The sequence below is a fragment of the Pteropus alecto genome, unplaced genomic scaffold (assembly GCF_000325575.1).
Source record: "Pteropus alecto unplaced genomic scaffold, ASM32557v1 scaffold156, whole genome shotgun sequence".
Classification (NCBI taxonomy): domain Eukaryota; kingdom Metazoa; phylum Chordata; class Mammalia; order Chiroptera; family Pteropodidae; genus Pteropus; species Pteropus alecto.
This window is the reverse complement of record NW_006437746.1, coordinates 4,647,398-4,658,205: the sequence shown is the minus strand read 5'-3', so window position 1 is coordinate 4,658,205 and position 10,808 is coordinate 4,647,398. Positions and strand designations below refer to the sequence as shown.

Sequence of the window (10,808 nt, the reverse complement as noted above, 5' to 3'; positions counted from 1 at the left end):
GCAGCGTCTCCTAGAGTTAATTCTGCCAGGTGATGCCCCAGAGTGGGGCTGGTGGTTTTTGCTGTATCACTAGTGCTGGGGCATAGGGAAAGGACCTGGGCTTGGGGCCTCAGTTTCCTCATCTGTAAAGTGGGAGAACTGTAGGGATCCGTTTGGGTACTCTGTGGGCTGACAGGAAGCAGGGCCCACATACAGTGCTCTAAAATCAGCTTTCATTTTTTTAAATGGCATTTAAAAATACTGATTACAAAAGTATTACATGTTTACCTCTATATTTTTTCAAATGTTTTTTAAAAAAATTATAAGGAATATCTGAAGGCATTGCGATCTATGAAAATTCAGAAATACATCTAAAGACCCCCACCTCCCACCCACTCCCATTACCGGTGCTGTTCCCGTCCCCAGGAATAATCATCGTTCGCAACCTTAAATAAAATATCTTTAAGATTTTTAAATAAATGGGATCTTATGTATGTATTAGTAGGAACCTACCTTTTTAAAAATTACATGCCTTGAAAACCTTTCTATGTCAGTACCTAGAGCGATGCGTCATTTCACATCACTGCATGTGTTCTGTGCGATGGGATTTATCCGGCATCGGCTTTTAGGCTGTTTCTGACTTGTTAGCACTGTGGCCGTGCTGTTATGAACACGTGAACACACACCTGCCGGCACAGGTGACGGGGGAGGGGGCCCTCCCCACAGCAGGTCCTCGGCTGCCTTCCTAGGAGTGAGCTGAGGAGAGTCAAAGGAAACACGAATTTAACCATTTTGGATGAATACTATCAAATTCACTCCTGAATCTGAACTAGTTTACATCCACACCTACAGTACGCTAGAAGGAATGTGTTCCCTTTTGCTAAAAGTGGACATTATACATTTTTAAAACTTGTGCCCATCCGGTGGTAGAAAGTTACATCATTGCTGTTTTAATTTGCATTTTTTTTAATTGGAAAAATGTTTTTTCATGTGTTTATTGGAAAACAGGTGTGCCTTTTCTCTCGTAAATCCTGTTGATATACTTTGCCTTTTTAAAACATTGGGTTGCTCATCTTTTCTTATGAAAGGTCTTTATCTTTTCTGAATATGAAGCCTTTGTCAGTTATTTAACAAATATTTTCTCTGGTGAACCACTTGTCTTTTAGAAATATGTGGATTAGAAATATGGTAATTTTCCCATAGAGACTTTAAAAATTATTATGGAGTCAAAACAGCCAGTCTTTGCTTTATGGGTTCTGTGCTTTGTTTAAGATGGCTTTCTTCATCTCCAGATTATAAAAGCTCTCTTTCTATATTTCTTTTTAATATTTTGATAAATTAATTTTTATGTGTAACTGTAATCCATTTAAAATTTCTGTTTATGTGTGGTGTGAGGTAGAGATGAACTGTTTCCAATTGGAGAACCAACTTTGTTGACACTTTCTCGTAGAGTCCATCTTTTTGACTGTGCCGATCTGAATATCCACCTTGATAATAACAAAATCCCAATATATTCATGAGTGTGGTTTTGAACCCTCTACCATTTCCCTAATGATCCGTTTGTCTGTCCCTGGGTTAGTGCTGTACTGTTTCAATCAGCTTTATGTTACGTTTTGTTAAATGATAGCAAAATCTCTCTTCCTGTTTTTTTAATTGCCTGATCTTCTACGCTCATCTTCCGTCTCGACTTTAGAATCAGTTTGTAATTTCCATTAAAAATACTATTTGTATTTGAATTGAAATTAAACACGCAGGCTAATTTGGGGATAACTCTCATTTTTACCATGTAGAGTCCCTAACCAGGGTTCTGATACATGTCTTCATTCAGCTCTTCTATTCACGGATGTCTGGAAAAATATTGAGTTTCTTTCTAAGTGTTTTACAAACTTTGATTATGTCCGTTGTGGATAATATCTTTGCCCATCATGCTTTTTTCTTATCCTACATGTGAGGTATTTTAAAGCTATTGATGAATAAAAAAAAGATAGTGATCTCGATTCTTGGCCATCTTGCAAAACTGTCTTATCTAATTCAATTTTATAGTTACTGGCCTAGTTGAGTGTCCCACTACTTCTTGTGTTAATTTTAGGATAGAAAATCACTTAATTTAGTTTAGATTTTTATTTATTTTTTAAAAAATGTTTATTTTACATATATATATTTTAGCTTAGATTTTTAATTTTCAAACTGATGTGTAAAATTTGAATCTATGGCCCCTTTATTATTTCTAATATTACTGATACGTGTACTCATTCTCTTTTCTTCATTTTTAAAGATTAGAATCACCAAATTTTTGTCTATTTCTTAGGTGTTTACAAAAAACCATCTGCTTAGCTTTATGGTACTCATCCTCTCCTCGTTACCCCAGGTTCTGGTCAGCCCACACCCTCCGCCATGCTGCTGGTGTTCCCCAGGAGGAAGCTGTCACACTCCCAGCTCCCAGGAGCGGTGCCTTGTAGGCATGACTAGTGAGCATGGTCCAGCGCCCCGGCCACTGACCTCAGGGGTTATCCCTGTCACCTAAGGCCTGGTTTGAGAAGACACCTGCGCACTCTCTCCGTGAAGGTGGATGAGGGAGTGGAAGGAGGGGTGGGCCGTTAGCAACCATTTTTCAACCAGGGGCCCAGCTCAGGATGAAGCTGTACCACTGAAGAGAGAAGACAGAAATTTTAAGGCTGTTTGAAGGTTTCTCTTACTCGGGAACTCCTGAATGTACAAACTAGCTTGAGAGATCAGATCTGCTTCTTTTTATTTTATTTCATTAAAGTTCATTTAGCTTTAGTAATTTCAACTTTCTACTCTTAGGGGATTCATTTTGTTCTTTTTCTAACTTCTTGAGTACGCTTGGTTCACTATTATAGACTTCTCTGGTTTTCACTCGCTTTCATAAAATTTCCTCTGAGTCTCACTTTGGTCATATTTCATAGCGTTTGATACGTATTGACCTCATTGTCATTCACTTCTACATTTTAAATTTCACGCCGTATTTCTTATTTACGTAGAAGGGTGTTATTTAATTTCCTGGTGGATAATCTGGGGGAGGGGTAGAGGCATCTCTTTTTTCTTTATTGAAAGTTATATCACAATATGGACTTAGTTGTTTCTGCATTTTGGAATTGATTGAGGTTTTATTTGCGCTTGGTAGTTGGTTAGTTTTAGTGAATGTTTTATGTGCTTTTGAATGAAAATGGTGTGTTTTGAAACAGTGTTCTAGCTATAAACTGGATCAGGCTTGTTGATTGTGTTACTCAAATCCTTTCAATACTTCAGATATTTCATGTCTGTATAATCCATTGATTTTTGAAAGATTTACCACGGAAATTAAGACTTGGTCTATTTCTTCTTGCACTTCTGATACATCTTTTTTTTTTTTTTTTTTTATTTTTTTTTAGGCGGGGACACCCTTGGTTTTTAGGCGAGGCAACCCTTGGTTGACCTCACAGATTGCAAGGACCTTATCAGCTTACAATCCCTTATTTTTTTTATTGTTTACGCGTACAGCACCTGGTCTTCCTAGGTGGTCTCCCATCCAAGTACTAACCAGGCCCAACCCTGCTTAGCTTCTGAGATCAGATGGGATCGGGCTTGTTCGGGTTGGCATGGCTATAGACAGATAATTCTTGCTTTATGTTCCAAAGCTGTGTTGTTAGGAGTGCAAGGTTCACGCCTGCTATACCATATTGGTGGGGTATATCCTATCAATATAAAATATGCCTTTCATCCTATTTAATATTTGTTTTTTCAAAGATCTGGATTATGGAGTTCATTCCTAATTCTGCTGTCCTAATTGATTAGGGTATATTTTTATATTTTGTATATGCTTCCTACAGATTTTCCTTGGGTTTATTCGGTAACTTTTACAGTCTCCTGATTTTAGCATTTAATTAATTTATTTTCACTTTTTGTTATTCAATAATAAGAACTTTAAAGGCTATGGATTTGTCTTGAACACACCCAATACATTTTTAAAATTCATTGCTCTATTAGTATTTTCTGAAGTTTTAGAATGTTTTTATTTTTTCAAAACAAGTTACAAGTTTAAAATCTTCAAACGATTTGGTTTATTCTGCTTACTCTTGTTATTAAATCCTTGTTTCATTGCATCATGGTAAAAAGTGTGGCCCAAAGTCGTTCGGCTTTTAGGGAAGTTATTGTGGTTTCCCCAGCAGTCTAGTGAGCGGTCAGTTTTTATGGTTCTTCCATTCCTCAAAGACAGAGTCGAAGACTCTCCCACTACAAGTGAGTTTTTGAGTTTCTCGCATATCGTCAGTTGATTTCGCTTCAAATATTTGATGTTGTGCTATTGATGAGTGGAACTTTATGACGTTATATAGTCATCACCATTTTAATTTTTTTCAGCGTAAAGTAACTTTCTTTTTCTGTTTAAAGCTTTTGTCCTGAACCACAGGCAGAAGAGCAGAGAGGGGCTTCTTTCCCTGGGTCTTCTTTGTTCTCTCTCTCTCCACTGATTCATGAAGAGCCAGCCCTGCAGGCTGTTTCCTCTAAGGAAGCCACCCTCCCAGGTTCTCTTGAAAATACAGAACCTGTGGGAAAAAGGCAAACTCCAGCTCTAGCTCAATCACCCACAGCAGGAACTAGCCATCCCCTTCCCTGTGCCTCAGTTTCCACACTTCCGGGGGGAGGGGCAGCAGAAGGGCTTCATAAGGGAGCTCGGACTGGGTCCTAGGGTTGCCTCATAGGGCAGGCACCAGGAACTGTCACTAGCCAGATACTTGGTACTGTTGCAGGCTCAGGGTTGGGCATACAGGGACATCACCAACACCCAGGCTGAGCCTGAGAGGCACTGTCGTGGGCCAGACACCAGGCGCTGTCACAGGCTCAGCACTGGGTACCAGGTATAGCATTCTAGGGAGGTTCCTGGAAGCAGCATCGCATTGTGCCTTGGTGGGGCCTTGCTGTGGCCACACTCTCTCCTTCTCAGCATCCTGATGCTGCCCCAGCTGCATGAGCCCCCAGCCCTGGGGCAGAGGCCTACTCCCTGCTACCTTGAATAAACAAACCATGAGTTCTAGAATCCTCACACATTGGAGATGCCCTGGCCCCACGTTCCGTTATGAGAACCAGTAAGGACCGGGCACCTGCTTGCCATGGCCTGCGGATCAGGGAATCTTCAGGGCCTCACGGCTCCATTTTCTTCTGCTGGACTTGGGACTCCATTCTATGTCAAAGGTAGGGCTTTGGGGACATGGGAGAGGTGCAGGAGGAGTCTGTTTGCCTGGGCGCCTGTGTCAGCTGTCCTCATGCCTGACAGGCACGGCCTTACCATGTGATGTGCCACGCCTGGGGACTGAGACAGTGTCGAGGCCATTCCAGTTTACAGGGTGACAGAACATGAGGGAAGAAAGAGCCTTATTACAAATTGGAGCACAAGTCGACATCTGTGGAACAGATGAGCTTCTTTGGGAGACAAGATCCGGGAGAACCAGGACTTGATGACGCTGTGGTGTGTGAGTCACCGCTCACCCTACACAAGGCGCTCTCAGACAGCTTTATGTCTCGACAACCTGTGAGCTGGGCTATACCCACATCCCCATCTCACAATGGGAAGCCGAGACCCAGAGAATTTAAGTGGCTCGTGGAGCCAGGATTCAATACTGGTTTTTAGTAGGCTCTTTGGGGGTGAAAAGTTTGTGGCCCCATGAGATGGGAGGTCTCTGAGCTCCCACCCTAACTGACCATATGTAATTTCGTGGTGGCAACCTTGGCTCAGGTCACCTGCCAGCTGCCCATTCCGCCTCTTGGCAGAGGACTTGCTGGCATGGCATCTGTGAGTAAGGCTGTGTCTTCCAACTCAGGGACTTTGTCTTTTTACCTCATTGTATGACTCCCCTTCCTGGACCAGTGCCTTGTTGAACGAGTGAGTGAATGAACGAATGAATGAATGGGTGCCCTCCTACTTTGCCCTGCCCTCAGGCATCTATAACATTCTGGGGTGGCAAGGACCAGCACTTCTCCATGTAGCCGAAGGCTGTGCCTTTGATGGTGTGGGAGAGAGGGGGCTGTGACCTTATAGGGACAGAGGTCACGAGCCAAGACTGGTCTTCCTGTCACCATGTGTGAGTGTGGGTGGTGACATTAGGGCACAGCTTGTAAGGGGAGTGCTCCAACTCTGGGATGCCAAGAAGGGCTACGTAGAGGTGGTGCGTAGTGGGCTCCATTTGAGCCAATGAATGTCCCCTGGGTATGGAATGGTGACACTGTGCCTATGACAAGGCTGATTGGCAACACTTCCCATCCTCAGATAATCCATTCTGGCTCCCCCCAGATACAACTGTTGTACCTGGTGCTGGCACGTGGTGCTGGCGTCCCCAGGCTGAATCCTGCAAATCCAGTGTGAGGTTTTGGGGAAGGAGGTTGGGGTCCACGTAGTCCAGGACATGGTTCTGAGGAGGGCTGCTCCCCGACACTGGGAACCCACTGAGGGCGCGGCCCACTCCTGCTCCCGAGAACTGTCACGTTTTAGGTGGTGACATTCATTCTGCAGGACCCCGGCTCCGTGGGGCCTCGGCCCTGTGAGAAAAGAAAGAGAAGCCCCTGGAAGCCCTCTCTTTCTTCCCAAAGTGGAACAGACTGTGAAACGAGGTGGCCACTCACCCACCAGAGGGTATGGGATGGGCCGGAAACGAGGCTCTCCCTTTTGGGAGAAAGAAAACAGGCTAGTACGCCATGACAGGGGCCTGGCGAGAATGGAATGGTGTGGGAGAAAGCGAGACGCAGCTCCGTGGAGATGCGAGGGCTTGTGTGGGTCCCCATGGATTCCTGGGGGAGGCCCTTGGTTGACGGTGAACGTGTCCAGCCAGGGAACCAGCCATCTACACCTGTTAGGACCAGGCGCTCTGGGACACGGGAGAATGAGCCCACACATCAATGGTTTGTGACCCTCTGAGGAATTGCTACGAGGAAGGGCCCGGCAGATGTTTCTGCTGAAGTGTATGTGTCCCCATAGATTATTAGCCTTGCCCATTTATTGCTGCACCCCCCTCCTCTGCCATCACAGACCCCCGCCCCCCACGGCGGGGACAAGCCTTGGTTACCGCTTTTGAGTCCCTGCTGCTCTGCTTGGCACTGCATGCCGAGCTGCTGAGCGACTTTCTGGACCTGTGCCAGTTGGGGACAATGTCAGCACACGTCCAGCTTCGCCTCTGTGATCACAGGGAGCAGCTCGCTGGCCAGCCCACACTTGGCAGAAGGCTATTTCATTTGTCTTCAATCTGGGTCCCAACCTTTCCTCTTCTCCAACCTTTCCCACCCAAGGTGGTCCAGTTCAAAAATCCCAACCTCATAACCCGCTCAGTGCGGGCTCCTTTCCTCTCCCTCCTACTCTGGGGGCCGGTGAGGGGCAGGGAGGGAAGTGACAAGCGTCTCTGCTCGCTTCCTCGTATGGTCACAGAGAGGACAGCTCCAGGGCGGTGGTCCGTGGAGGCAGGCCTGGGGCTTGTACGACGTGACGTCACTGTCCATTGCTTTCTGACCACGTCGACAAGCGGCCCCGCTCACTTGTGCCCTGTCACCGACCCCTTGACTGACAGCTCACCCCTCTGATGATTCTCTCTTCTCCTTCACTCCCCCAAACCATCTGCTGTGCAAACAGGGAGAGAGGGATGAATCCTGGGGCAATGGCTGATAATAAGCCCGGGAGGGATTGTCTAGTCCCCATTGTTGGGGTCCCTCTTTATAACACATGGCACCTGCTGTCTCTGGGCCTTTGGATGTGGGAAAGGACTCTCCCTACAAGTCCGTGTGGCAGTGGCTGCTTGTGACGGCTGGCAGGCGGCCCCCTCTGCCTCCGCAGTCGGCCATTCAGGGATCTGCGTGCTGCCTCTGCCGCCTGAGGGTCCACACGGGGCTGGCATGGCCCCCTCTCTACCTTTTCCCTCAGATCCCTTGTTCCAGGGCTGTGGTCAGACCAACATCTCCTGCAAGGTGGTGAAGGGGCAGCTGGTGGAGGTGGGCAAGTGGCCATGGCAGGTGAGCATCCTGTTCCTGGGCGTATACGTCTGTGGCGGCTCCCTCATCCACCAGCAGTGGGTCCTCACGGCCGCGCACTGCTTGCAGAGGTCAGTCAGGGTGGCCGGCCGGTCCCAGGGGCTTTGCTTTGTGGCCTGGGGTGGGGGACTCTGGTGAATCTGGGGTTCTGGGAGTAGGGGCCTGGCTGGGTGGCCCGTGTCTCCCCAACCCCTCATGGCCTCACTGCTGGCAATCTGCTTGCAGGTCCATAGACCCCAAAGAGTACTCTGTGATGGTGGGCGTCCAGCACCTCCCGGAAAACGGCACTCAGCTCCCGCTCTCTCGCATCGTGATTCACGAGGATTTCAACAACCTCATCTCGGAGGACATCGCCCTCCTGAAGCTCAGGGACCCCATCTTCTGGTCCCCCCTTGTCCAGCCCGTCTGCCTACCCAGCACCAAACTCAAGCCATCTATTGGAACCTTGTGCTGGACGATCGTGTGGGGACTTAAAAACAATCGAGGTGAGTGGAGGCAGGCGCAGTTTTCAAGACACCCGCCTCTTCAGAGGCAACTTCGCCACGGGCTGGTTCATTCATTCCTTCATTCACTCGTTCACTCCGTCGGCAGACATTTCCAGAGCACTTGCCCCTGCCGCACACTCTCCTGACCCCTGTCGATGGGAAGGTACACGCAGTGCTCTAGTGTGAAAGACACACGTGGCCGGCATGGACCTCAGTTTCCAAAGTGAAATGGAAAGCCACGCCCTCACCTTGCAGCATGGCAGGAGATGAACCTTTCACTATGAATGGGGCTCCCTGCCTGCAGGTGGCACAACAGCCACGTCTAGGAGGAGCCGAGGCCCTGGATGGCCCTCACACACGCTTGTTACTTTGAGGCGACAATAATTTCTGGAGGTCTGCCCTCTGTCGGAGTCACTCTGGGGTTCTAGGATCTAGGAGCTTTTGTGGGGTCCTGCCTTCCAGGGGGTGGCTCACTCTGGGCTCCAAGGTCTTGCCACCTTGCCAGGTAGCCATGGAGCAGTGCTCAGCCCTTCACCCTCATGGAACCTGAATTACTAGGGTCATTGCTCCTCGTCCTCCTTTGGTGCCTGGATGTCGCTCTGAACCCCCCGGGAGATTTTGCTTAGTTTTTTTAATGAGCTTGAGCTTTTTCAAAATGCAGGCTGCAGCCGGGCCTTTATAAACCACCACCCCACCGAATGGCCCTGCCCCCCCCACATTGGGGAATGTGGATAACCCAAAGATGGGGTTGTGCCAAATCACTGAAGGGATGGATGAGGCAGGATCTCTCTCTCTCTTTAGTGACCCCAAACGCCTCCCACAGTCTTCAGGAGGTGGCTGTCAAGATCATAAAAAATAGGATTTGCCGTCAGCGGTACCAGTTCCTCTTCTTGAAGGACCAGAGGAAGTTCATCGGGAACGACGTGCTGTGCGCCACCTCGGAATGGGGCGTAGACTCTTGCCAGGTGCGGAGCGTGGGGCCCGGGGCAGGGAGGGGCTTGCAGGGTTCATGCCTGCCTTTTTATCTGGCACGGGGAGACCATAAAAAAAACCTCCTTTCCTTGGGCATCAGCTGGGGCGAAAATACTCTTTGCTTCTGTCTATGACGATGGCCGTAACGGCAGCACGTCCCAGGTCACTGGAACATGTCTGAGCATCGATCAGGCCCATGCCCGGGTCTGGGCCAGGGGCTGGCGGAACCAGGCGGCGTCATTCTGCAAGCACGCTTCCGCCTCTCGTTTCTTCTGTTCAACAGTTTTTAAGTTTTATCTGCAGTGATACGTGTGGCTCCAATTCCCTAATTAGCTCTATCTACAACATTCTCCTTTACGAATGTGCCCCAGCTGGTTCTGCCTGGCTTCCTCCTTCCAGGCCTCCCGCTTGCCAAAAGCCCTAGGTAGCAGAGGGGAGATGTTTTCCTTTAAATCAAGTTTAGCATCGTGATTGTTGCATGGAAATAGATATTCCGATTTCTGAACTGAGACGTTTTTGTGACCGTATAATTGTAGTAATTATGATATTAACTACAGGGAGCAAAATGTTCCGGTGCTGCCCAAGTTTTTCACTTAGGGTCAGGGGAAGAGCTCACCTTCTAAATAAATTTTAAAGGGGCAAAGGGAGTCTAAGTAAAGATGCTCGCTGTGTTCAATGTACCATTTACACTTTCTCCTGTTCTTTGCCCACGCTTTTCTGTTAAACTACTTTTGTTTTGGTAGAGTTGTAAAAACTCTGGATTATTTATTATGTGTTGTAGTAATTAGTGGTGAAGGAACGTCATGTCTTTTTCAATTAATTTCGAGTGGTTCATAAATAAATAAATACACACACATACATATGGAGAGAGAGAATATAAAACGAATATGGTAAAACATTAGCAATTAGTAATCTGGGTAAGAATATTATACTTGCGATTTATCTGTAAGTCTTATATTTTTCAACATAAAAAGTTACCACAAAACGTTGGGAACCAGAAGTTTTAACTCTTTGTAAAATGCTTTACAATATTTTACCCTAGTTGGTCATCATTTATCTTTTTTTTGGTGTGGACGGAGAGAGAAAGAGAGAGAAAGAGAGAGAAAGAGGGAGGGCAGGAGTTAGTGTGTGTGTTATCTGGTGTGGATTTTTTCCAGTGTTATTTAAAATTTTGATGTGTTCACATTTATCATGATTTTCCTCACCGATTGTAGTTTTCGTGCCGTGCTTAGAAATGTCTTTCCCACTCTAAGATCATTAAATTGTCTGTTTCTACGTGTTCTTAATTATTTAAATATTTTAATTTCGATTCATCTGAAAAGTCGAAAGAGGGAATCAGCTTTATTTTTTTACCCAATTTTTTTT

The 10,808-nt window shown here is 46.7% G+C and overlaps 1 protein-coding gene and 1 pseudogene across 1 annotated transcript in view; one reads left to right on the top strand and one right to left on the bottom strand.

Annotated features, from left to right (window-relative positions):
• Positions 1-3,471: 3,471 nt before the first annotated feature.
• Positions 3,472-3,590, bottom strand: LOC112482088 (annotated as a pseudogene).
• A 1,497-nt stretch (positions 3,591-5,087) lies between these two features.
• Positions 5,088-10,808, top strand: part of PRSS46P — an 11,561-nt gene continuing 5,840 nt past the window's right edge. The window contains exons 1-5 of the mRNA XM_015591684.1: positions 5,088-5,169; positions 6,769-6,782; positions 7,894-8,057; positions 8,212-8,471; positions 9,273-9,436. Of these exons, the coding sequence (XP_015447170.1) occupies positions 5,088-5,169; positions 6,769-6,782; positions 7,894-8,057; positions 8,212-8,471; positions 9,273-9,436 (684 nt within the window). The remainder of the gene's footprint in view (positions 5,170-6,768; positions 6,783-7,893; positions 8,058-8,211; positions 8,472-9,272; positions 9,437-10,808) is intronic.